Raw genomic sequence first — 27,755 nt, 5'->3', positions numbered from 1 at the left:
GAGCAGCCCAGCCCAGCGCCGCAGCTGTCAGGCCGCGGGCGTCGGCGCCAGTCCACCAAACCTGAAAATTCCATCCCAGCGCCTCCACCTTCCCAGCCTGGACAAGTTACCTTGCGCCCGCGGCTCCCGGTCCCGCCCCCGCCTCCCATTGGCCGACGGGTTCCTTTGTTAGCAGGAGCGTGCCGGCGCCATTGGCCTGCGGAGCTGCCTGTTGCGGCGCCCCGCCCCGCCCCGCCCCGAGTGCGCGCGGCGCCGCGCTCGGTTAGTTCGCGGTGGCGGCGGGCGCCCGGTGAGCGCGACGGCTGGACTTGCCGGCCGGCGCCTTGGGGGTGGCCGCGGTGGAGGCAGCGGCCCGAGGCCGCGTCCGTCCATGGGCCCACAGCGGCCGGGCGGCGGGGCGGGGCGCGAGGCGGCGCGCGCGCTCTGAGGCCGCGGCGAGCAGGCGGGGCGCGGCGTGAGCGGGGAGGCCTTTCCGGGCCTGCGGCGGCCAGCGCAAAATGCGGCGGCGGCCGCGCTGAGTCCCGACCTCCGGGAGCGCGCTGGGCTGAAGTGGCCCGCGCCGTGGCCGCTTGGCGACATGTCGGCGGTCAAGGAAAACCCGTGCAGGAAATTTCAGGCCAACATCTTCAACAAGAGCAAGTGTCAGAACTGCTTCAAGCCCCGCGAGTCGCATCTGCTTAACGACGAGGACCTGACGCAGGTGAGCTGCCGCGGGGTGCGGAGCTGGGAGTCCTGCCTACGAGTCGGGCGAGGAGCGCGGAGCCTGCGAAGGCCAAGAAAAAATAAAAATGGAGCAGGCAAAAAATGCTTGAGAGTTGGGGGATGGGGTTGGAATGGGGGCGGGAAGAGTATCGATAGAGCCGGGACAAAGGGAAAATCCTCAAGTATGCCGAAAAATAACATCCTTTCCCGTTCCCATAGCTCTGCTGTGTGATTCATGCTTTTTTGGTGACTCAAAAAATGTTTGGCTTCCCTGGTTAGGAACAAAGTGGGGCTTGCTTGATGCCTGTCAGGATTCTCCTACCCACCCCCAGACTCTTGTCCGTGAGGCTGGACTCAGACTTGGCCACCAGACTGTCCCAGGAATTGGCTTGTCTGCGTGGGCCACCAGCTTCCATCTTGTGGAACAGAGCCTGCCCTCCTAAGTCACTGTCACCATCAGCGCTTGGAGAGAGGTGGGGTGTCTCCAAATGGGGATGGGTGGCTCTTGCTCTTGAACTGAAGGTAGAGGTAGCTTTTGGTGAGGGGTAGGGGCTTCCCTTCCTGTTTCTGCTCTCTGGCTCAGAAGTTCAAGAAAATTTGTGCATTCTGGGGAAAGTTGACTCCCTCCTCCTTCTGTTCTTATCTGTTGGTCGGGATTTTGGATCAGATTAGTAGTAGCTCTGTCTTACCCTCGTCAAAGTCACAGACATGAAAAACACAGTTCTAGGGCTCCATCCCCGAGTCGTGTAGGAGTTGGGCGATTTGTGTTGGTACAAGGTCTTCAATTTGGGTGACAGGCCCTGCTGGCCCTTGGGAACTGGTAGCTCTCCGACTTCTGGTGTTGAAGATTCCTGGCCTTATTTGCATCACTTTGGGAAGGATCTGTGCATCCTGTTTACCTTTTCCCCTACTCTTTAGTTGCCTCTCTGCACCTGCTTGCCCTCTGCTTGCCGAATGCCAGCGGAGTTCCCCATGCATTCCAGCCCAGTGCCACCTAGTCGTAGCCCCTCCTTTTTGGGAAGAGCTGTTTAGACCGAAAACATGGCTTTGAAGTGCCTGTTTTGACTGTTTTTAATGCCTTTACGGGCAAGCAAGGTTTGACTTGTTTTATGGGGCAAACCAGAGTCTGGTGGTAGGGCGAGGGTTATGGCATCTTTCTCTGAGGTCAGATTTCCAATAGCCAGGAAGTAATGAGGAAGCTTAACCAGATTCTCCAGGTCTCAGTCATTTGTCTGGGAGGACACCAAAGGCCTTAGAGACCTGTGTGCTTGGGAAGGGCAGAACTGAGGAGAGAAATGGCGATCCCCCTTTTCATCTGAACTCTGTTCTGGGAAGCAGTTTATGGGATTTATGAGGTGACTGCTTCTGGTCTTGGTGTGACTTTCTGAAGTCTGACCTTGAAGAAATCTACCTCTGTGTGTTTTAATTTCCTTATCAGTAAACTGGTAATAGTGATTACTGACTTACTTCTCCCACAGAACTATTATGAAAAACAAGAAATAGATTTCATTAAGCTTTCCCTTTTATAACTTAACAAACCGAAAAACCACCATTGAACAGTCAACTCTGATTTAAGAAGTTTCAGAACTTGGCAAAGGCTGATTTGAGGGAGGTTTGTAAGTTTCCAGGTTATTTGAAGCAACCACACAAACTGGTAATTAGATATTTATGCTACACAGGTCCTTCTTCTGATTCTTAAGTTTAGATGAATGGGTGGAATTTAACTGTTTAAGTCTAAAACATTAAAATAAAAAATCTGTTATTAATTAAACTCAAGGGATGAGACAAAGTGAATGTATTGGACTCTTACGTTATTTTCAAAGTAGAATTCTAGGTTTTGAAACAGGCCTGAGACCTCCAGGGCATAATTGGAGTAGTAGTTCCTAAAATAATGAGTAGGGCTATTTGTGTGGGGAAAGATTAGCCCAGCCTTCTACCTCCTGGGATCTTTCAGGAAGAAACTGCTCTTGAAAGGAAAGCAGGGAGACTACAGGCTCCTGCCAGCAGCATTTGTCGCTGCTCGGTATCCGGTTCTCCCAGAGCCTTTTGCTGTCCTTATGGGTCCATTGGAAAACCTCAGCCAATTGGTTCCTGTCAGCTTCCCCCCAATCCCCTGCTTCCTGCTGCCCCTCCCACCCAGAGCTTATTTTAGACTGTCCAAGCTGGAAGATACATCAGCCATCATCAAAGCCACCCCCTCTGTAATAGTTGAGGATGTGAGTCTAGGGCTGTGGGACAGCTTCTGCTCTCAAGGATGTCATCTTCCCAGGAGCACACATTCCTCTGAGTCTTCTGATTTAAGCTTTATTTCCTCAGCTGTTGGTTTTGTTTATTTGTTTTCCGCTGGAGAGGTAGGGAACTTATTCCAGGCCTGCCTATGTTGTGGCATCAGACCTGGGAAGCGCTTGGAGGTCAGTTAAAGTAGCCACTTCCTTTCACTGCAGAAAAGCCTGCTGCTCTGAAGGGGAAGAGCTGCAGGAGCATAGCATGGATTCTTAAGTGCCTTCTTTGTCCCCTTCTCTTAAGGGTCTACAGCAGCCACCTCATGAGCGAGCACATCAGGGCAGTTGAATTTCAGAAAGTGCTCAACAGTGTTGTTTGGGGCCAAGGAGTCCTGCTTTCCCTGCCTTGGAATTCAGACTGACCTGTGATAGGTTAACCCAGATGATGCTGCGCTTGCTCAGCCTCTATTCCCAGGGTGACATTTTCCTTCAAGCCTCTTGTGCATTTTTCTGCATATTTGTGGACTGAAATATTATTTAAACCTTTAAAAAAATTAACATTTATGGTGTGGTACGGGCATCTATTTGCCACAATGTACCACCTGTGAGTCAGTTCTCTCTTTTTATCATGGCTCTAGGGATCAGACTCAGGTCATTAGACTTGGCAACAAGTGTCTACCTGCTGAGCCATCTTATCTGCCCTCATTCAGCCTTGGTAAGCCTGAGCTCTGTGTTTGTATTTGTTCTGCAGTGCACTTCTTTCTGCTTGACAATACTTAGTGCTCCTTTTCATGTTGTTACAACTAAAATATAAAATTGTTTTCCATATGGGCCCAGGGACGGACTGTAATTTAACCCATTCCCTCAGTGATGAACACTCAAGCTGCTGCTGAGTTTTGCTGCTGTCAATAGTGAATGTAGGGCTAGCAAGATGACTCTGCAGGTAAAAGTGCTTGCTGTGCAAGCCCAAGCCTGGTAACCTGAGTTCTTTTTCCTGAACCCACATAAAGGTAGAAGGAGAAATCAAGTCCATAGAATTGTTCTGTGTCTTTGATATGTATGCTCTGGAATGTATATGTCCCCACACATTTATATATGTATACAACTCACTAATTTTTGACAATTAAATGCCTATTTATTTATTTGGTTTTTCAAGACAGGGTTTTGCTGTAGTTTTAGAGCCTGTCCTGGAACTAGCTCTTGTAGACCAGGCTGGCCTAGAACTCACAGAGATCCGCCTGCCTCTGCCTCCCAAGTGCTGGGATTAAAGGCCTGCACCACTACCACCTGGCTTAAATGTCATTTTAAAAGACTTATTTTTATTAAATTTAATTATGTGTAGGAACCTGTGCATGCGTGTATGTGTGTGTGTGTGTGTGTGTGTGGTTTTTTTTTGTGTGTGTAGGCATACACACGTATACATGCCTCAATATGTAGATATGGAAATGGAAGCCAAAGGTGTTGAATCCCTTGGAGCTGATTTAACCGACAATTGTTAGCTACTTATTGTGGGTGCTGGGAACTGAACCCTGGTCCTCTGGGAGAGCAACAAGTGCTCTTAACCACTGAGCCACCTCTCCAGCCCAGTGTGCCTGTCTAACTTTTGGTTGGGTGTGTGCGTGCAGGAATGAAATATTTCTCTGGGGCAGATACTTAAAAATAGAACAGTTGGGTTAACATCAAGTTCACTAAATTTCCAAAACAATGTCATAACATTTTCAGAAATGGATATTACCAAATTATTTAATTTTTGATGAGTTTCCTATTGTTGTTTAAGTTAAACTCCCTTTTAAAGATTTATTCTTATTATTTTTAATCGCATGTTTGTATGTGTGTCTGTACGTGGATATGTGCATATGAATATAGGTTTGATGGAATCTTACATGGCCCAAGCTGTCCTTGAACTTGTCTTGGAGCTGTGGCATACCTTTTGCTGATTTTCCTATCTCCACCTCGAAATTTTGGGATTAAATACAGGTCTATAGTCCCATGATGGCTCTTTTTTGTAATATTTACTGAGTTATTTTTATTTTTTTCTGTGTATTGTTTGCATTGCATTGTTTGCTCATTTTTCCACTAGATTCCCATCCCCTGGTGATTGTAGTTTTCTGTATATACTTTTGGTCAGGATCTACAAACCTTGTATAGAGGGCCTAGTAGTAAATATTTTAGCCTTTGTGGGTCATATAAACTCTGAAAATTATGTAACTGTTACCATGGTACATATGAGCTATAGATAATACATGAGACTTGGAGAGACGAGGGCTGAAGAGATGGCCCAGTGAGTAAAGGTGTTTGCAAATGAGTTTGATATCTAAACTGGATTTCTAGGACCTCCAAGTCTCTAATACTATTAATTGGTTTACAGTTATTTTTATGCTTAGTTTTTCAAATTTATCAGACTTCTTTTTCTGAAAATCACTAACTAAATGCAGATGATCTGGAAGAGGCCTGGGGTAGTCCAGGTAGATGGTTAGGAAGGTCTTCTCTCCACAGCAATATTAAGAGACTAGAGGGAAGGAGGCTGAGTAGATTTCCTGGTGGAGAAAGCCAGGGTGTATTGAAGTATTTGTCTCACCCCCCCAAAACCCCACAGATGTATCAATTTGATGTGTGTGAGAGTTTTGCCTGTGTGTGTATATATGCCACTTTTGCGTGCCTACCTGGGGAGGCCAGAAGAAGAAGATATCAGATCTCACAGAGCTAGAGTTACAGGTGGTTGTGGGCCATCACGTGGGTGCTGAAACCAAACTTGGGTCCTCTGCAGGTACAAGACTTCTTAACCACCAAGCATCTCTCCAGCCCCAGCTATCTTTAACATAGACAGAGAAAGCAAATTTGGATTAGGTTTATGGGTGGAAATTCTGAGGTAAATCTTACCTTATAAGGTGAATATCCAGTGTGGCTCCTTAGGTGGAACCATCCGCCTAGAACCAGAAGTGGATATTAGAGCTCAGTGAAGAAGGCTCTGAGTGTTCATCTGGGTGTTTGCTGAAGTTAGAGATGTGAGTGGTTTACTGAGGATAGTGTGAGCACAGAGAGACAACCTCCATCCCCATGGGTAAGTAGAAGAGGAGGTCTTAGAGAGGGGCTATTCCGTGGGGGAAGTAAATCTCTCCTAGGGCTTCTAGTCCTCTTGGTCTGATTATGTCTCCATTGTACCCTTACTGTCTACTGCCATGACTTCAAGGGCTGTAGGGTGGGAAGCTTTGGTACATAGTGTCAAGCTAGGACTGGGCTTCTATAGAACATTCCATCAGGGCTCTATTATTGTTCATATTTTCTTAGAAATTCCAGGATACAGAATTTGTCCTACAGTGTTTATCTCAGAAACAATGGAGAAATGTCTTGCTCACCTTTATTTTATACTGTTGGTAACTGTGTCAGCTGTTGAATGTTTGGCAGAGGATGTGTCTGAAGTCCCAGATACATAACATCCTCTTAAGATTCAGTGTCATTAGTCATCAGGGAAATGCAAATCAAAATTACAGTGAGGTTCCACTTTATATTCATGGAGATGATTATAATTCTTTAAAAAAAACAATTTAATAAAGTAGGTGAAGACCTGAAGAAATTGCAGTCCTTGGGCATTGCTGGTGGGGACAACATGGTATCACTGCTGTGGAAACACAGTTGGACGGTTTCTTAAAAAGTTAGGTGTAGAACCAGCAGTTCCAGAAAGTAGGTGTCCTCTAATACCTGGGTGTAAATACATGACCGCACTACTCACAGTGGCCCGAAGATGACAACAGTGACAGCTTGTGAATCCATACACTGAATTGTCCTTAACAAGGAGCAAAGTATTAAGACATGCGGTGACATAGGTGTACCAAGAGAGCATGATGCCAAGTGAAAGACTTTCACAAAAGAGATCACACAGTGTGTTTGCATGAGTATACGAAGGAACCAACCGCGTCTCTAGAAACAGAAGGCAGATTGGTGGCTGCCAGAGATTTGGGGAAGGAGTGACAGCGAATGGGATTGAGATTCTATTTAGGGGTGATGAAATGTTTTGGAACTGGATGGAAGAACTTGTTGCACAATATTGTGTAATATGCTAAACGGTATTGAAATGTTCACTTAATATGGCTAATTCTATATTATGTGGCTTTTACCTCAATAAAAAAGGAAAAAAAATATACAAGGATCGTATCTATACCTGCCCTCTGCTCTTTATGCCATTTGCACTATCTGGTAGTTTCTGGAATCTAGATTAGGGATTGGAATTTTTTTCTTATAGGGCCAGATAGCAAGTATTTTAGGTTGTATAGGCCACCTGGCAAAGTCAAGGCATTTTTATAATTCCTTATATAACCATTTAAGTAATGTAAAAAGGAGTTAGGCATACCTATAATACATACCTATCATACAAGCACTTGTGAGGCAGAGTCAGAGTGAGTAAAAACAATTAAATAAATTAAATGTAAAAGCCATAAAATATTTTAAATTTTATTATGAGAGAGTGAAAGTGTGTGTGCGTGCATGCGCACACGTGCAGGCCACATGACAACTTTATAGAGTTGCTTCTCTCCTTCCACTTTTAACTGTATTTTTTTTTTTTTTTTGGTTTTGTTTTTCGAGACAGGGTTTCTCTGTGTATCTTTGGCTGTCATGGAACTCACTTTGTAGACCAGGCTGGCCTCAAACTCACAGGGATTTGCCTGCCTCTGGCTCCCAAGTGCTAGGATAAAAGGCATGCACCACCATGCCCGGCACCTCTCCTTTCACTTTTATATGGGTTCCCAGAATCCAACTCAGGTCATCAGCCTTTTGCTGCAAGAGCTTTTTACCCATCACACCAGCCAGCCCAGGTATTTTTTTTTTTTTAATCTGATAGATGAAAAACACTATCATTTTTTTCCTCTGTAAAGAAGTTTAAATGTGTGAGTTCACCTTCTGGTGGAATTAAGTTCATATATCTACCTTCTTGGTGCCTTAGCTATGCATGACTGCTGCCCAGAAGTTCTGGCCACAACTGGGCCATACAGGCTCCTCCGGAGACTCTGGTGTGGCATGTGGGGAACCCTTATCTCCCTTCTCCTCAGTGTTGCCCTAGAGAAGGCCCTGAGCTAGATGTTCTTGTATTGCTCTTCTCTTACTTGCTTCTTCTGTGTGTGCCCTCTTTCTCTTACCCTTGGTATCTTTCTGCCTACTTTGGGGAGTTTTTTCTATGAATATTATATCTTCTTTAGTAATTAATTCCCTTTGATGTATTCAGAAACGCTTCTGTGGGTTCTGACATCACCCTTGTAGAGGCAGGGTTTGGTGGCAGAAGAAAGAAGGATTTTGGCCAGAGTCCAGATTGTCTGCAAATGGCCTCTGGAAAGCTAGTGAGTTCTGGATCAGGCATGAGTGTGTTGTTGCTCTCTGTGCTGCACACACCTTTTCAAGTCATTTGACTTTAGCCATGTCTCATGCAGCTTCTTGAATCTTTGTGCTCTCCCAATGTTTGGCAGTTGTCTCCTAGCTTGCTTCCCTGGACTGAAATTCTCTTCAGAATTATTTTTCCCTTGCCATGTAAAAGGTAGCAGTCTCAGACCTGTGTTCTCTCAGGCACAGTGTGCAAGATGACCCAGAAAGATGAATTGGAGTGTTGATCTGTAAAGTACATACATGTACTTATGTACGTACATGTGCGTATGTATGCTTTTGGATCTGTGGAGTCCTTAAGTACCCCCAGCATGGTCATTAATATTCCAAAGGATGCTGATGGCCTTTTTCTGTGTGTAGGAGCCTTTGCTTGAGTTATCTTGTGACTACTATGACCCCTTGCCATTTAACTGAAATCAAGACATTGATTTGAATATTTGTCTTTTTAATTTATTTATCTGCTTGCTTTCATGCTCATTTGTTTAAGATAGGGTCTTATTGTGTAGCTCTGACTGTCCTGAAGCTCACTATGTAGACCAGGCTGGTCTTGAACTCACAGATATCACCTGTCTCTGCCTCCCGAGTGCTGGGATTGAAGGTGTGTGCCACCTCACTAGTCTGAATGTTTAAGTGGTTCTCAAGCTGCTTAATTTTAATTGTATTTTTAATTTATCTTCCCTCCCTGTGTGTGTACGTACATGAATTCATGCAGTGATTTGGCACACTCAACCGCAGAAAACAGGTCTTTCTTTATCCTGGGAACTTTGCTCTTCAGGCTGCCCTTTTTCATCTGCATGGCATGGTTGGCCCAGTTGGATAATTTTAGGCTTTTCAGTAAATCCGTATTCCTTCACCAAAGCAAAGCTCTGTATAGTACTGGCTAGGGTTCTTAGTGACAGAGGCACTTACTTAGGTCATCCCCGAGGGCCTGAGAGGCGGTTTGAAAACTGCCCCAGATTTTGTGACTGTTCCAATTTCAGCAGTTGAAACTGTTTCCCAGCTGCCCTAGGTTGGACCTGCCACTGCCCTGCTCATCCACTCCCACAGTGTCATTATGTCCTTCTGGGGAAGGCAGGGAGAGCCAGTGGGTTGATTTGCTGGCATTTTGTCTCTAGAGACTGGAACTGGAATCTTCCAAATCCCTCACTTCAGTCAAGGTCACCCTAGTTCAGTGAAAACCCGCAGTTGGTTTTTTTTTGCCTGGGGCTCTTCTAGCTTGATCCTCCTGGATTTGGTTTAGGATAGCACACTGCCCTGGTAAGTGAAGCTTATAGTGTGTCTACATATTTGGCTCTGCACCTCCTTCATCCCTACCCCAGCCTGAATGTATTTAATCGCCTATCAGAGTCATGATTCCATAAGGCCCCAGATACTAGAGGCCGGCTTGACTGGTGGCAACATGACTCCCAGGCAGAGAAAGGGGAGACTGCTCACAGTTGATTCACATTGAGTCTGTGACACAGAACTCAGGTGTCTGTGACTTCTATGCCAGTACAGCATGGGCTATGAACTCACTTTCCTCAGTTCAGGAGGGCCATTTGTCTTTTGTCTGGCTAGGGCAGGTCTGTTGTCAGGAGTTTGTACATTATAGAATAAATTACCGTGCCAACAAGAGGGACTGTCCCATCCCTGCCCTCCTCAGGACCCCATGCCATTACCTCACTAAACAGATGAATTGTCTTTGCTTTATTGATGGAGCAGCCAAGAGCTGTGAGTAGTGTGCCTAGGTCACAGGAAGGCTAGTATGGGCTTTTCCAGAGTTCTATTTGGTTTCCTTGCCCTCAGTAAGTTCACCTATTATCAGAGGTTCCCTGGTTTGGAGGTATTTACAGGGATGTGTGTGCAGGGTGTGTGCATGTCTGTGTTTATTTTGTGCAGCTATGAGGACCCGCAGGGAACCTCATGTCCCCCAGAAAGGCTTCTGGCCTGTGGTAAAAGCCACACCTTCGGCATATCTCTGAACAGGAGTCACCTTTTTTTTTTCCCCTGGAAAAGGAATTCAGAATTGGGAAATAACTATGTCCTCTATCTTTTCAGACACTGGTTTTAACAGACAAACTGACTCCTTGGTACACTCTGTGCCTATGCTTTCTTACCTCCTCATTCTTCCCCTGACTGAAGGGGCTGAGTGAAATGGGAACAGCTGCTGAGAGCCCCAGTGGAGTAGAGAAAGGGGGTCATTTTCAAGGTCCCCTGGTTTATACTCAGAGCCTCATTGTGAGGACTAGGGAAGACACTGGGGCATGGGAGCCTTGGGACCCTGTGGGGTCAAAGGATCTGCCTGCTTTCCACTTGAGGATGCACCGTGACCTAGAAATCTGACAGCTGCACTTTTCCATTTTAGTGTGCCACATAAGACAGTTGGAATAGCAGAGAGCAGGCTTTCAGCTCAGATTTGCTTCACATCCAACATTTTCCCTATGGATTGAGCAGGCTTCTTAGGGTTAACTGTCTGTGCCCTCATCTGAAACTCTGGGTTATTGTAACACTGGCTCGGAAGTCTAGGGAACAATAAGATGCATGCACAGCCCTCAGTAACTCCAGGGTAGTATAGGAGGGACTGAGAGCTCATAAACACCAGGTAGAATGGGTACTCTGTAAACAGGATGTTTTGCAAACACTGAGCATGCAGTACAGAGTGAGCATGTGGGACATCTGCCCTGCCCTGGCATGTACTCAGCACAATGTCCTGTCTATTTAGCTATGTAAGCCAGTCTGTCCTTAAATTCAGTATCCTCCTGCCTCAGTAGCTTGAGTCTCAGGATAATAGGTGTATGCCGCCATGTAGGGATGGCCAGTGTCCTAGAACTAAACAGGGTAGGAGATTTTCCTGGATAGTTTTATGTCACCTTGACACAAGCTAAAGTCATCTCAATTTAAAAAAATGCCTCCATAAGATTGGGTTGTAGGCAGGCTTGTAAGATAGTTTCTTAATTAGTGATTGGTGGAGGAGGGCCCAGCTCATTGTATGGCCTAGGAGCCATACCTAGGTTGTTGGTCCTGGGTTCTATAAGAAAGAAGGCTGAACAAGCCATGGAGAGCAAGCCAGTAAGCAACACCCTCCATGGCCTCTGCATCAGCTCCTGCCTCCAGGTTCCTGCCCTGTTTGAGTTCCTGTCCTGATTTCCTTCAGTGATGAGCAGCAATGCTGAAGTGTAAGCCAAATAAACCCTTTCCTCCCCAACTTGCTTTTTGGTCATGGTGTTTCATCACAGCAGTAATAGATTCTGGCTGAAGGGGCTAGCTTAGGCTCCACACTGAAGCTGAAGGAATACATAACGGTGTGACCTTTCAGTTGAACTGACCCTCAAGCCTGCTCTGTCTCTCCCAGCCCGCCAATTTTGAGCCCCTGAACTCTGCTGTTGTCCTGCTATCGCTGCTTTGTACCTCCAGGGCCATCTCATATTGACCCAGAGAGATCAGCAGGCTCTGCTTGGTCTCGTTTGTGTAGGTTTGGTTTCTGGATGATGGCGATATGAGGATTGAACTGGCTTGAAAACTTTAGGAGTACAGGAAAGGGCCAAATGTCGTCCTCTTCATGTGGAAAGTGGATAACACAGGTGGGGGAGATGCAAGAGAACCTAGGCTCGTCTCTGCTATGTCCCAATGTCAGCTATACAGTTAGTTGCCTTTTAGATGTCAGGCAAAATGCTAAGGTGGCCAGAACCAGGCCAGGTCAAAATTGCTGGCTGACCAAGAAATCTGACCAGGGTGGGTTTCAGCACTGAAGTGGTCCCTCAGCTACCACACTGTCCTTGTTGTTTCAGGACTCTTCTAGATGCTGAGCCATACTGTATGGAAACTACTGAAGGTTCTTCTCACAGGCACTTATCACCTGGGCAGACAAAGCCCTCTACTTTCCAGTCTACATCTGCCTTCCTGCCTGGAAGTTTGTGCGTCCTCTTCTTTGTGGACCATGGTTAGCAGGCAGCAAGGACATGGTCTCCCATGGTGTACAGGTGTTTCTAGTCTGAAATTACAGGGTTATCAGCTTCCTCTGGAGTATGCATCTCTCTTCCCATTGTATTCATAGCTGACAGAACTATTGTCCCAGGCCACTGTTAACTCTTTCCTATTCACAGGGACTAGGTGTGGAGAAGTCCTGTGACTTGTCAGGAAGAGCAGGCCAGAACAAGCTCCTGTCTTTTTGGATAGTTGTAGATCAGCTGCCTGCCAAATGGGCCAGCTAAAGGATCTAGTCTGGGCTGTCTTTAAGTGTGCTTTCTCGTGTCTGTCTTCCTGTCAGGCTCCTGCACTGTTCTTTGTTTGTTTGTTCTTTGTTTTTAATGATAGGGGCTTTGCATGGAACTGGTCATGACTTCTGTGCAGAGTTGCTGCCCAGAGGCTGTCCAACATCTATCATTCTTCCCTCTACCATAGAAAGCATTATTCTCTTAACAGTCCTGCAGAGTGGGCAGCCTGTCGGGGAAGAGCCTTTTAGTAACACTCCCTTCCCCCACCCACCCTCTGTTGGGGTCTAGGCTTGCAGGATCTCTTAGGCCAGTTGGATCAGAGGGGAGGAGGTATAGCCCATATCTGTAGGCCTGCCGGCTATGTGCCAGGGGTATGGGATCTGTTGTTTTTGTTCTTTAAGGTGTAATTCATATGACACAAAATTAATCACATTAAAGTGTATAATTCAGTTGCATTTAACACATTCACAGTGCTATGAAATAACTATCATGCTCCAGCTGAAGCCGTTTTCTGTGTCCCATAACACCTCATAACTATTCAGCCATCCTGCATACCACTTCCTGTCCCCAGGTTATCACTACTCTGAATTTGCTTTCATTCACGATGGGAATTTCATAAAAATGGGATCATAAAACCTATGACCTTTGATCTGTCTTTTTCCACTCAACTAATGTTCTCATGGCTCACCTACCTTTCATGTTTTTGGCTGTGTAATATTCCAGGGTATGACTGCACTACGTGTTGTTTACTCACTCCTGTTAATGACATCTGGGTTATTCCTACCTTTTGGCAAATAGAATAGTGTTGCTGTGAATATTTGTGCATAGTGGTGGTTCTCGACCTTCCTAATGATACTACCCTTCAATACACTTCCTCATGTTGTGGTCACCCCAACCATAAAATTACTTGGTTTCTCCGTCATAACTGTTATTTTGCTACTATTATGATTTGTAATATAAATATCTAATATACAGGATATCTGATGTGACCCTTGTGAAAGGGTCGCTATCCACATGTTGAGAACCATAGGTGTTATACGTTTTTGTCTGAGCATCTACTGTCAGCTTTTTTCCAGTAGAGAGCTGAGGATCAGATCTGGACTGCTGCATTTCTGCTGGGGGTGGATTTGAGTCAGCCCCTGGAGCCAGAGGTTGACCTTGGATTGTCAGGTCGTAGTTGCTGCCATGAAGCTGCCTCACTTAGATGACACTGGTGTGGGATGAGAGCCACACTGTCTCAGACACTTGGAGATTTCCACATTTTCTGCCCTTTCATCTCACTTGATGAGCTTCTGAACTGCAGAGGGGACTAGGGCTGTGTAGGAACTGTTGGCAGGAGGGTTGAAGGGTACAGGACTAAAAAGCTGGATAGTTACTGGTAGGTGAGGTGCCTGGAAGCTCTTGGAAGGGGTTTGTGGTACTCAGCACTGGGTCTCAGAGGAGCTTAGGTTTGTTGGAGAAGAAAGGCCTTCTCTGTCCTTTTGCTCTACAGGAGGATTACAGTGTGTGTGTGTGTGTGTGTGTGTGTGTGTGTGTGTGTGTGTGTGTGTTTGTTACTTTGACAGTTCATTCTTTGAAACAAAACATGGAATTTGAGCCTGGCTTGGTGGTCCTCACTGGCAGCCTCATCACTAAGGAAGCTGAGGCTGGAGAATGATAAATTCTAGGCCAGGACAAATGGTACCTTAGTGCTTATAAAACATTTTCTCTCATAAGTTCTTTACTAAAAGAATACTAGAACTGCTGGCTTAGCTCAATTTGCAAAGAACTCCATATACCTGGGTGTAGGTAAAGTTTCTCTTGTGTCTTAGCAGATGCTTCCCAAATAATTACTCAGAGGCTTAATATTAATTATAAATGCTTGGCCAATAGTTCAGGCTTGTTACTAGCTAACTCTTGCATTTTAAATTAACCCATATTTCTTATTTCCTCTCTGCCACATGGCTCATGGCTTGTTACCTCAGTTTGTACATGTCCTGTGTCTTCTGCATCTGCTCGCATCTCAAGACTCTACCCTTCTTCATTTCAGCATTCTCAGTTTGGCTCTCCTGCCTAATCTTATCCTATTCAGCTATTGGCCAATCAGCTTCTTTATTAAACCAATCACAGTGACATACATTAGCACAGTGTAAAAGAATATTTCACATTTTCCCATTTTTGTCTAATTAAAGATTTTAGTGTTAACATAGTAAAATTATATCAAGTAAGAATTACAGTTACAATGGGAGGAGGGGAGGAAGTGGAAATTTTGATTGCAGTTATCTATAAAGTAATAAAAAATTATCAGAGAAAAAAGAAAATACAAAAAACAAAATAGTGAAAATATTGAAGCTCGAGTTCAAAGAACCAATTGAAAGCTATGTCAATATAAATGCTATTTGGTGTTGGTGAGGGAATAACTAAATAGAATAACACATAATGCATAGAAATAAACCCATGCAATCTTGGAAAATACTATCATAAGTCTTTTGAGACACGTGTCATTGAATCAGTGGCCAAAACTGACTCCTGCAAATTGTAAAAAAGAAAGAAAGAAAAATAAGGATTTAAGAATAAAAATAGTTACAATATCTAGTCTTTGTATTGACAAAATTAGAGAAAATATTTTATTATCTATTTTATCTTAGTGAGTCTACAGTTTTATACCTAATTTACCTTTTACAACAACTAAGGAAAACTTTAACTATGACTATCTAGTTTTCATCAAAAATGCCAGAAGGGGGAAATGTTACCTAACAACAGGGACATCTGGGGCTGGAGAGGTGGCTCAGAGGTTAAGAGCTCTCACTGTTCTTCCAGAGGTTCTGAATTCAATTTCCAGCAACCACATGGTGGCTCACAACCATGTATAATGAGATCTGGTGCCCCTTCTGGCCTGCAGTCAGAACACATACATAATAAATAAATAAAATCTTAAAAAAAAAAAAAAACCAACAGGGACATCTGGCTGCCTGGACAGTTATCCTAGGTTCCTCTTTGACATTGGGGCATCCAAGTTTGGCCTATAGGTCTGGTATATCTGACAGACATTTCTGAGAAGCAGGGAATTTTAAAGGACTATCTTACCTTGCCTTGGCAAAACTTGGCAGTCGCTTTCTTTGGTGTCCTGCTAGTCTAGTTTGGACAGTATTCTGTCAGTAATTGAGGCAAGAGAAGTTTCTTTGCCCAAATGACTAGCTTTTGTGATAAAGAAAGCAAACTCCTGACACTGCCAGGAGCTGATGGGTCTCACTGTCGTGAAAAGCCTTAGGTTATTAAACACATTAAATGCCATTTTCTGTAGGTCTTTGACATGTTTGAAGACCATCTATCTAAATATATCTGTGTATGACCTTGAAAACATACCTAACAACTATGTTTGACTAATTATTAATCTGTATTTCTTAATTATACTGCATAAGCATAATACCCCAAACATTTATACAGTATAACAGAAATAACTTTAAATTTGTATCAATAAACTAAAATCTGTATCAATGTAAAATATTGTGAGATTAGTTGCTGTTTTTGGATTAAGGTAGATTCAATAATCTATCTTTTTTCCTATTATTTCTATATTATATTACCCTTTTTCTTTTAGAAAGAAATGTATTTGTTATCTAGACTACTTCCTGTTGTCTGTGGTTGCTGTAATCTTTGAAGGAACTTTGAGAAAATCAGGGTAATTATTAAGTCTTGGCTGGAGTATTCTGTGAGGCTGGGTCACTCAGTCAGGAGCCTTGAAGCTGTTCTGGATGCTACATCACTTGTACCATCTGTTTTTATTGGTGTCTGGTCTCCTTGCTCTGAAAATACACTTTTAAAGGTAACATACATATGTGCATTAATACAAGTATAGAATGTACATTGTACATATCTCAGCCAAGGATGATGTGTTTGAGCAGGTAAGATATGCATCACTTGTCCTGTAGCTCTTTTAGGTTTATTTTTTTATGTCTACAGTCAGGATGTCAAGAAGTCTTCCTCAATCAAACCTGATTTTCTTTAACCCAGAATGAACCCACAGCTTCTCGTTTCATGTATACATAAAAGCAAAACCTTTCCCCCAAAGTAGCACACTTTTTGTTTTAAATTTTGAAGTCAAGATACTTTAAAATGTATAGGTTGGTTTAATCTATCAACTTTTATAAACCAGTGTTTCTTAGCAGCCAAAAAAAATTTAAAGAACACAATAACTTAGAGAATCAAAACTTTACTCTTGTTTTAAAGGACTTTATTGCTTTAAAACCTTTTTTTTTTTTTTTTTGAGATAAGGTATCCAAATAGCTATGGAGCCAGTCCTGGAACTCGCCCTATAGATCAGGCTGGCCTTGAATTCACAGAGATTACTTGCTGCCTCTCATGGGATTAAAGGATTAAAGCCGAGTCATGGGATTAAAGCCGCGTGTCAACTGCCTCCCAGCGTAAAACTACTTTTTAATCCATGACTGTATATACCGTTTGTCTTTTCTCTCCCAAGCCTATATATATTTTTAAACACTGTAACCCATTTAGAGATTTTTTTTTTCTAATCTGGATCTGTCTTTACTAAGCATCTTTATTGTTTTTTGATTGCATGAGGCAAATCTAAAACTGCTATGTCAGCTACCAACATTACTCAGTTTAGCACATGGCAATAGTGCATGGCGGTTGGCTCCCTCCCACAGGCAGCTGCCAGGAGATGCTTTTCTGTACTTTTCTTTACTGCAGCCAGTGAGAGAGACTTGGAACCCACCACACACAGCTTAGCTCATTGAGCACTCGTAGATCAAGCCCGCAGGAGGTGTGACCTGTACCATGACCAGCATGAGAGACAGGAGAATAGGAAGCCACTCTTGGTTCTGTTTTTGTGTCTAGAACCTTTTCTCAAACTCTCTCAGGCTTTATGTGAATGTAGTTGCCAAACATTTGGGCACCATTTGTAGGTGGAGTTTCTCTGTGTCTCGGCAGACACTTTCCAAATAACTACTCAGAGATTTAATATTAATTATAAATACTTGGCTCATAGCTCAGACTTGTTACTAGCTAACTCTTACATTTTAAGTTAGCCTGTTTTTCTTATTTACCCTCTGCTATGTCACCCATGGCTTGTTACCTCATTTTCTATATGTCCTGCTTCCTCTGCGTCTGCTCGCATCTCCAGATTCCGTCTCTCTTCCTCCCAGCATTCTCAGTTTGGCTCTCTTGCTTAACCTTATCCTGTCAGCTATTGGCCAGTCAGCTTTTTTATTAAACCAACCACAGCAACATATATTCACACAGTGTAAAGGTATATTCCACACCTGGGCATGATGATTCTGCCATGAAGAATGCAGTGTGGATGGAGACAGGGCAGCAGCTAAGGGAGACAAGTTAGTGATGCAGGTTTGGCAGATGGGTTCCAGGAATCCAGAGCAACAGTAACTGCAGATTTTGTTGACATTACCCTTTCTGGCCACCAACATGCTCTGAATTGGTTCATATATGGCAGCACATTTTCAATGACCTAAGGACTGTCCTTTCTAGGCCTTACCACCTAAAAGTTTCACCTTCTCCCAGTAACATCTCGCTGTGATTTTGCCTTTGGAAACTTTCAGGTTCTAACTACAGCAACCCCCAGTTACCCATCCTGGCATATTTTATAAGCACATCTACATCCTACCCATCTGTGGTCTGCTTTAATAGACTCTTGTGCTTTATGTATGTATCCACCTCCAGATTCAGAAAGGCTGCTTGGGGAGTTTTACCAAACATCTCCAGAGGATGCCAATCACCAGAGCACAGTTCAAGCACAAGTGCTGGCCCTGTGCATTGGTGGGAGTCACAGAACAAATGGCTGTGTAGTGTATATGTATTTTCATGCAGTTTTTTGAACAGTGTATGATAATCACACTAGAGGACCTTGCTCTACTTCGTGTTGTTTCTGTAGCTCAATGTCTATGGAATAATTGCACTGGCAGCACCCAGTGTCATGTTTCTTGCCAGCATGGTGTACACAGCAGCCCCGCTGTAAGCTTGTCTGCCTGTGTGGTGTGTTCTTGGTGCTGGATTCTGACCAGTATCATTCTTGTGACCTGGCATATAGGGTGGGAAAATTGGAGGCTCAGACTGGCATATTAGTGTCCCAGGAAGGCCTTATCAGCAGTAGACCTAACATGCCTGGGGAGCATCTCCATTTCTAGCCCAGTTGTTACTGACCAGAGCAAGGATGCCCGGAGTCATCTACTCATGTGTTTGCTTTTCAGCAGCGAGAGCTTAGCTCTGGACTAGGTTGGGCTAGGCCTCTTGTAATGACTGTGCTATTGTAAGAGAAGGAGCAAAACTGATAGGGTTTGGGAGATAGGACCTCAGAGGGAGCAGGTGCTGCTACAGGTTGAGTTCTTTTGCACTTTTCTGTGTAAGCCCAAAGTGCCAAGTGTGTGGGAAAGAGATGAGCAGGAGAGCGGCACTGTAACTACATCTCAACCCAGATCATACTCCAAAAGTAGTTGATCTAAAGCAGTTGCAGGACTTATTGTCCTGCAGAGGTGTCCTGTCTTGAGGGGCTGAAGTGGGACAGTGAAACACCCTTCCTTTGGAAGGCACCAGACTGGAGGTCTTGGGAATGGTGGCTTCGTGGATTGTTTGGTGGCTACCCATAGTCACACTTCCTCATTCCATGCCCACTTGCTCTCTGAGGGAGCTGATGAGTCCTAGGGAGCAGAAACCTGCTAGGAATTCTGCCACTAACTTTGCTTCCTCCATGTTCTTTGAGCCAGATAGGCCATGGGAAGCCAGAGCCAACCTTGTCTGTTCTGGGTGCCTTGAGCCTGATCAGATAGGGTGGCAGTGTCCAGAAGCCAGACCATGCCTGAAAAGCATTTATTTAGTAGTTTAATTGTGCTTTATGAAACAGATTATTGACTTCTATTCTTGCCCCACCCATTTGGTCTGGTTGGAGACATTTGATCTTCAGTTCTGGCTTTCTCTAGAATTCTTGAAGGTTTGTGAGTGGAATCTCATAGCACATCACCTGTGAGGTGACTCTTCCACTTTGTCTTGATCTCTGTCCACCCAGAGAATTGTGTATGGGGTAGATCTTGCCATTCCATTGCTGACTGGTGGGCCACATGGCCCATGGAATTTATTGAGCTGTTTCTGCACTGCAGGTCTTCTGGACTGCTGCCGTTATCAGTCATACATACTTTCATTTGTCAAGCGTGTGTCACTGCTTTCATTTTTTAAGAGTAATATACAGGGATGTAGTTCTGGTGAAATGGTAGTTTCATATTTAGTTTATAAAAAACTGCCACACTGATTCTCAGCGATGTTGTGTGGATGCCCACTTACTTTATGTCTTTGGCAACATTTAGAGTCTATGTATAAATATAGTTACATAGTTTATTTTTTTAATATTTTATTTATTTATTATGTATACAATATTCTGTCTGTGTGTATGTCTGCAGGCCAGAAGAGGGCACCAGGCCCCATTACAGATGGTTGTGAGCCACCATGTGGTTGCTGGGAATTGAACTCAGGACCTTTGGAAGAGCAGGCAATGCTCTTAACCTCTGAGCTATCTCTCCAGCCCTAGTTACATAGTTTAAATGAATAAAATTATCTGGGCTGATACTACTTCCTCCAAGAGCCAAGGATGATCTGACAAAAACCTCATCACTAGGCAAGAGAAGCAGTCTTTTGAGAATTGTTGGTCAGGATTGTCCAAGAGACTCCCAAAACATTGCAGGCTGTTGCCCTTGATTAACCCCCGGAGGTGAAAGTTAAGGCCTTATTGCTTAAGACACTATGCACTTCGGTGTTGTCTGAGGTTTTCTGTCCTGCCTGGTTCCTGCAGTCGTTTAGTCCCAAGAAATCACACAGAGATCTACATTAGTTATAAACTGATTGGCCCATTAGCTCAGGCTTCTTATTAACTCTTACAACTTACATTAGCCCATTATTCTTATCTGTGTTAGCCACATGGCTCAGTACCTTTTTCAGCAAGGCAGTCACATCTTGATTCTTTTGTGGCTGGGCCAGGACTGTGCATCAAGCTTTTCTCTTCCCAGAATTCTCCTGTTCTCACTGACCCGCCTCTACTTCCTGTCTGGTTGTCCCGCCTATACTTCCTGCCTGGGTACTGACCAATCAGCGTTTATTTAAAATATAACTCAGCTTCTAAGGTTCCTCTGGGCTGCGGTCTGTGAACTGGGAGAGGGTCTGAAGTTTACAAAGTCAAGCTCCTGTCAGTTCTGGGTTTGGCCAAATCCAGATTACTTAGTCTGGAGTTTCTACGTTATTTACCTTCTCCTCCTGCTGTGCTTGAGTGAGGGGCAGGGAAGACCCATGTAGGTCAGTTCCCAGTTAGCCTCATATATTATGCCCTCACGTTAGAAGAAGAGAAGATGCCTGACAGAATATAGACAATTGTCCCACACTACTTCAGACACAGAACCCAGAGGCCCATGAGCTGAAACTGACCAGAAAGACTCCTCCCTGAGAACTAGCTCTCACGGTACCAAAGGCACCATGCAAGCTTCTAAAGAAGGGAGGCCACCAGTAGTCCTACCCCAGCTATGGTGCCTATGAACCACAACAATGATCAGCATGGCATAATAACTGTAAAGGTTCAGTACTGACAAGCATACATTACAACCAAGTGGGCTTCATCCCAGAAAAGCAAAGTTGGTTCAACATATGTAAATCGATAAATGTAATGCATCATATAAACAAATCTCAGGAAAGAAACCACATTATTTCACTTGACACTGAAAAGGCATTTGACAGAGTTCAACATGCCTTCATGTTAGAAGTTCTAGAAACTTTACGAATAAATGGGACATATTTCAAAAATAATAAAGGCTATATACAACAAACCTATAGACAAAATTATGTTAAATAGGAATTTACTGAGGACATTTCTTTTAAAATCAGGAACAAGAAAAGACTTTCCACTCTCTCCCTTCATTGCTAGTACAGAAACCTTAGCTATAGCAGTTAGAAAAGAGAAAGACATAAAGTGATAGTAGGAGGGAGGGAGTCAGACCATCTCTGTTTGCAGATGACATGATTCTTAAAAGACTCTGTTGGCCCGGAGGTGTTGGTACACGCCTTTAATCCCAGCACTTGGGAGGCAGAGGCAGGTGGATCTCTATGAATTCCAGGCCAGCCTGGTCTACAAGAGCTAGTTCCAGGACAGGCTCCAACGCTACAGAGAAACCCTGTCTCGAGAAACAAGCAAACAAAAAACCCTGTTGAGTCTATTACAAAACTAAGTGGCAGGGGCTGGAGAGATAGCTCAGAGATTAAGAGCATTGCCTGCTCTTCCAAAGGTCCTGAGTTCAATTCCCAGCAACCACATGGTGGTTCACAACCATCTGTAATGGGGTCTGATGCCCTCTTCTGGACTGCAGGCACACACACAGACAGAATGTTGTATAAATAAAATAAAATAAAAACACCTAAGTGACAATATACAAAATCAATATTTAAAGAACAGTTGTCTGGGACCTTGGGAGAGGGTTGAAGGAGAGGGGAGAGAGAGGGAGGGGAGCAGAGAAAAATGTAGAGCTCAGTAAAAATTAAAAAAAAAACAACAACAGTTGTCTTCATTTATTCTAATAGTCTACTCTCCAATAAATAAGTTAAGAAAAATATTCCTTTCAAAATAACTGCCGCCACCCCCCCCAATTATTTAGGAAATACATCTAACCAAAGAAGAAAAAAAATTGCCACTATGAGAATTGCCCAGCGTTTTAGACCTACTTACCACCTTTCAGAGCATCAGGTCACAGTTGTTAAAGGCTTTGGAAGCTGAGCATGGTAGTGCATACCTGTCGTACCAACCCTTGGGAAACTGAGGGTGGAAGATTTTGCAGCATTTGGGACTCCATAGCCAAATCCTAATACTGTTTTGTTTAGTGTTTGTTTGCCTGGTCTGTTTTTTGTTTGTTTGTTTGTTTTTTTAAAGAAAATAACAAAGGCTAAAGGCTTAAGAATGCTTCCTAGGCTTGCAATCCCTTCAGAGCCTTGCCTAAGAAATAGCCTCTGGTTTGTACTGTTGTATGGTAGGGAAGTCACTGGGGCAGTGGTATGCCTTGGGTCTTATATGACAAAATCACAGGCATGTGTTAGTTTTGAAATATGCTATTGTCCTAATGATGGAGGCATGCCACTAGATGGTCAGGACAATCCTTGAAGGGATATGGAATTCTAAGGTGTAGGTAGCTTCCTTCATAAGGTGGTAGAGTGGGCTGGGTATCTGGGAGGGACAGCAGCAAACCCTCTAGCCTATGTGGCTGTGGAGAACAGCAGTCATGGGGGTGTGTGGGGAGCTGTGTGTGTGTGTGTGTGTGTGTGTGTGTGTGTGTGTGTAGAGTAGGTGTCTCTGGGTCTTTCTGTGCTCAGTGAAAATAGCTAAAGGGCTAAAGATGGTTTCCAGTAGCACTTGCAAGGGTTCTATTGGGGTAAGGGATGGCTGCTTCCTTTGTGTATTTTGCTTCTGTAGATGGATGGCTGTGCATTGTACTATGATGTTTGCCTGTGTGGCTAGCCTTTCAGGTTACTGGTATCATCAGGCTATTGGTACCAAATCTGCCCTTTAGAAGCTGTTGTGCCACCATAGAGCCAGCTCAGTCTTGGGCATCCTGCTCTCTTACTCATCTCGCCCACCCCAGCTCTTACAAATCATAGATCAGTTTATAGCTGTTGGGACCTTTGATCCTATCTTTGGGGCAGAATCACTTGAAAACTCACCCCCTGAAGAGGCTTGACTTTCTTTAGGGTAGGAAGGAGAACTTTGTTTACTCACATGCTTGTATTGTGGCATAGAAGCAATCAATTTTTCCAATACCAGACTTAGGTCTTGCTAAATAAATGACTGTTTTGAAGCAGTCTTGCTCTGTAGTTCAGCCTGATAAATGACCCAGAGAGAGAGCACACACATACATGCACGTATTCGCCTGCTGTGATGTGTGTGGAGGGGAGAAGAAAACTATTTGGGGAGTTATATCTCTCCTTCCACTATGGGTTCACAGGATTGAACACAGGTTGTCAGGCTTGCACATTTTTTTTAATTTTAATTTTTAAGATTAAAATATAATTATGGGGGCTGGAGAGATGGCTCAGCGGTTAAGAGCACTGGCTGCTCTTCCAGAGGTCCTGAGTTCAATTCCCAGCAACCACATGGTGGCTCACAGCCATCTGTAATGACATCTGGTGCCCTCTTCTGGCATGCGGCCATACATGGAGGCAGAATGCTCTATACAAAATAAATTAATTAATTAAAAAAACACTCCCTTAAAAAATATATCTATAATTATGGTATTTTTCCCTTCCCTTTCCTCCCTCAGAACTCTTTTATAAACCCCTCTTGCTTTCTTTAAATTTCATGGCCTCTTTTTTTTTCATTAACTGTTCTGGCGTGCATATATGTTTATGTATTTGCATATATATTCCTGTTACTTGTATGTAACATTGGGGAAGATTTTTTTCTAACTCTCTGATGTGGGATTCCCCTCTGTATGCTGTGAGTATGTTTTACTACTATTGGTTAATAAGGAAGCTGTTTCGACCAGTGGCTTAGCAGAGTACAGCCAGGCTAGGAGGGGGGGGAGGAGGTGATGGAGGAAGGTCATTGGTTAAAAAAATAAAGAAACTGCTTGGCTGGCCCTCATAGGTTAGAACATAGGTGGGTGGAGAAAACAGAACAGAATGCTGGGAGTAAGAGGAAGTGAGCTCAGACAGCTCTCCTCTCGGGGGCAGACGCCTCTGAGAGAGGCCATGCTCCCTGCTCGTGGGCAGACACACGCGATGAAGCTCTGACCCAGGATGGACGTAGGCTAGAATTTTCCCGGTAATCGCACCTAGCTGTGCTATGTAGAATATTAGAAATGGGCTAGTCCAGGTGCGAGAGTTAGCCTAGAAGAGGCTAGATAGAAATGGGCCAAGCAGTGATTAAAAGAATACAGTGTCCGTGTAATTATTTCGGGGCATAAGCTAGCCAGGCGGCCGGGCTGCTGGGAACGCAGCCCCGCTGCCTCCTATTACTACAGGGAGGAGTCAAAGAGATATCATGTAGCTGCCGAAGGAGAAAGATGTAGCTGGAGCTTTACTGGTAGGCCACACCCTTGCAGTGATACACAAATGAATAGAAATGGGTTAATTTAAGGTATAAGAGCTAGCTAGGAATATGCCTGAGTCAGCCAATGACGAAAGGGAGTCCTGCAAGTGAGAAATGGAGGTCTCCAGGTGTTCTATGTCAATATCTATAGCTTCCTTTAAATCGGAGTAATGCTTACTTTGGGACAGAAGAGAGTCCGTTCCTGTCCCCAACTCTGCAAGACTCGCTCCTAGAAAGATACTGAGGGTGAGGGTACTTATGGGCTCCGTTTTTATTCTAAGTAGCCTGACACCCTGTTTCATTCTATCCTGGAAACCTTGGTAATCATGATAAATGAGCTGGGAAACCAATCTGATGAGAATACAGTATCCTTTGGAATTTTTCAAAACTATAGTATGTGCACAAGGAGTTAAAACACAGGAGCATGTCCACCAAGTACCATTTTGGTGGATTAGGTATTCTGCAGTACCAGTTGTGAGGGGATAGGCTTAATTACAAAGAAAAGCCTTGGCAGCTGGAACAAGCAAAACCCTTGTCCTGTTACGTGTTCTAGGGATAGGGAGTGTGGTGAATGCCAGCCACATTCACTGGACTTAGCCGCTTCAGAGATGGTGCCTTGGACTGTGATTCCCTCATAATAAGGGGGAGCTGTGCTATAACAGATACAACAAGAGTTGGTTAGGGTCAATCATGAGGAGTTTAGAACCATATAAGTCCTAGTCAGAAGCTCCAGGAGGGGGTAGTGTTCAGACTGAGGCAATGTCAATAAAGGCTCCTTAGCAGCAATAACTAAAGCACCTGGAGCTGGTATTTTAGGTGAAAGGTTGGTCAAACCCTGGGGTCCGGGCTCCAGACTCTTTAGAGGCATGGATGGGAGGGTAGGTTTTGGATTAAGTGCCTTAATGGGGCCTATTACTGCTGGTGGTTTTACTGGCTCTATGTTAAGCTGGAATTACGAGAGTAGTGGGGCATGTGCCCCATATCTATAATATATTACACTCCAGCTTAGGCATGATGACCATCACGGGTCCTGTTTTCCCTGGTTGGTGAAGGTAATTTCATCTGGTGTACGCAGGGCTTATCTGGCTGCGGAAGAGTGAGGCCATACCAGATTGGGTTTATATACTTAGAGGTGTCCAAGTCTGGTTTACTTATAGACCATTTCCATTCTCCATCATTAAAGGTGACACAGGCCCAACTTTTGCCGGAGGACAACTCCCAGCTCTCTTTCTACTTTTCACTTTGAGTCAGGGTCTCCACACTGCTTATTCCTGAGGTGACCTGGGCACACATAAAAACCATACCTCCTGGCCTCTTTCTAGCCCGTCGCTCTATAGAAATGTTTCAGATTACAAAAGCAGAAATGCAGGTCAGGCCTCCAGGTGTTCAATGGGGGCCATGCAGGTCATCTGGTATAGATTGTCAGATGACTCTCTGTCCAAGAGAATCCAAGTCAGTCTGAATGGTATGTGGGGATTGCTCTCTTTAGCAAGTGCAAGGGGAATCAGCATCATCATTAACAGGATCAGGAAGACACTTGAGTCAGACCTTCAGGGGGCTGGTGTGGTGTTGTGAAGCTTTCCACCCATCTCCTCGGTAGTCTTCTTGGTGGGCAAATGGATCTGCAGGCTATGCATGTGACCAATGGGCCCAGGTGGCCACTCCACTCACCTTTAGGACTGTGGGTATAGTCATCATTGTCACTCTAGGGACCCCTTCCGATGATGGCAAATGAAGACCCATCTCCTGGCTGGAACCTTTGGAGTTCGAGGGGAGGGCAGCAGATTCATATAGGGCCCTGAGTTTGGGCTATATATGCTTGTGGGTCCATTGCAGTCATTGGATGAAATCAAGTGTGTCCCAGTCACCCAGTTCTATCAAGAGTTCAGATTGGAGGCTGGGAATAATAGGAGGGGAGGGTCCCAAAGGGAGTTAGGCCTATCTGATAGAGGGAGTTTCTCACTTAGTATAAGGCAAAGGAAAGGAGAGTAACCCAGTCTGTGCCAGTCTCTAAGGCTAATTTAGTAAAGGTCTCTTTTAGAGTTCTGTTTTTTCTCTCTATCTGCCCTGAACTCTGGGATCTGTATGCACAATGTAATTTTCAGTCAATCCCCAAAATGGTGGCTAGACTCTGATTAACCTGAGATACAAATGCCAGAATGTTGTCTGTGGGGAATCCATACCTGGGTAGTATAACTTCCAGCAATTTCTTGGCCACTGTTTGGGCAGTCTCTATTTTGGTCCATCCAGAAAGGTTATCTATAAAGACTAAAAGATATCTATAGTCAAACTTACCAGGTTTGATTTCCATTAAGTTAACTTCCCAGTATGCACCTGGTTTCCTTCCTTGGAGCCAAGTTCCAGGGTTTTTGGGGTTGGAGATGGCATTGGTCACTTGGTAGGCCTGGCAGCTGTTGACCAGATCCTCTATAACCTGGTTTCCATTTTCAATTTTTATTTCTGAATGCCTCAGCAAGTCCTGCGCCTGACAAATCCCCATGTTGGAGGCAGAATATATTTTGTGCAAGATTTGAAGGCCCAATTGCTTGGGCAGTGTGATTTTACTGTCAGCTGATCTCCACTATCCTCCAAGGCATTGTGTCATAGGGAAGGTTTTCATCCATATCAGATCTTCCTGGGGGTATTTTGGTTCTTCCAGTAAAGCCAGGGGCCCTGGGTCCACCAAGACAGGGGCCAAAGTGGAAGTTATTGCTATTTGAACAGCCAAACTGTTTCATTTTTGTATTGGGCCATCCCCCTTCTGGTCAGGGCAATGTTTTATAGCCAATTTTTGGGGGGCCCACAATGTCCTCAGGAGATCCACAATTTTATTTTTGTTTTTAATTGTTTTTCCCTCTGCTGTCAATAGGCCCCTTTCTTTGTATATGGCCCCGTATATGTGGGCAATGGCAAAGGCACAGTGGCCATCTGTGTAAACATTAATCTTCTTTCCTCGTTCCAGCTCTAAAGCCTTGGTTAATGCTATTAATTTAACTTTTTGAGCCAAAGTCTCTGCCGACATTGGTTCTGCCCAAGACCACCTCATTTGGTCATTATTGCTGCTCCCGCATGCCTTAGTCCATCTCACACAAAGCTGCTTCCATTCATGAACCATGTCTCCTCTGCATCTGAGAGTGGAGCATCTTTTAGGTCCAGTCAGGTGCAGTGTGCTTGTGCCAGGATCCCAAAGCAGTCATGTAGCATAGGGCT

At 44.3% G+C, this 27,755-nt stretch overlaps 1 protein-coding gene across 8 annotated transcripts in view; it reads left to right on the top strand.

Moving 5' to 3' along the window:
* The first annotated feature begins 243 nt into the window (after nucleotides 1-243).
* Nucleotides 244-27,755, top strand: part of LOC121456268 (myosin phosphatase Rho interacting protein) — a 130,063-nt gene continuing 102,551 nt past the window's right edge. For 3 of the 8 annotated variants that reach the window (XM_041664263.1, XM_041664264.1, XM_041664266.1), the window contains exon 1: nucleotides 244-700. In XM_041664263.1, coding sequence (XP_041520197.1) covers nucleotides 578-700 — 123 coding nt within the window. In that variant the 5' untranslated portion in view covers nucleotides 244-577. The remainder of the gene's footprint in view (nucleotides 701-27,755) is intronic. The other 5 variants (XM_041664269.1, XM_041664267.1, XM_041664268.1 and 2 more) reach the window with 2 other exon arrangements.

Source organism: Microtus oregoni, unplaced genomic scaffold, assembly GCF_018167655.1.
Source record: "Microtus oregoni isolate MIOR12 unplaced genomic scaffold, Mior012 000015F_ref0000493, whole genome shotgun sequence".
In the NCBI taxonomy this organism is placed as follows: Eukaryota; Metazoa; Chordata; class Mammalia; order Rodentia; family Cricetidae; genus Microtus; species Microtus oregoni.
This window is presented reverse-complemented; position numbering and strand designations above follow the sequence as displayed.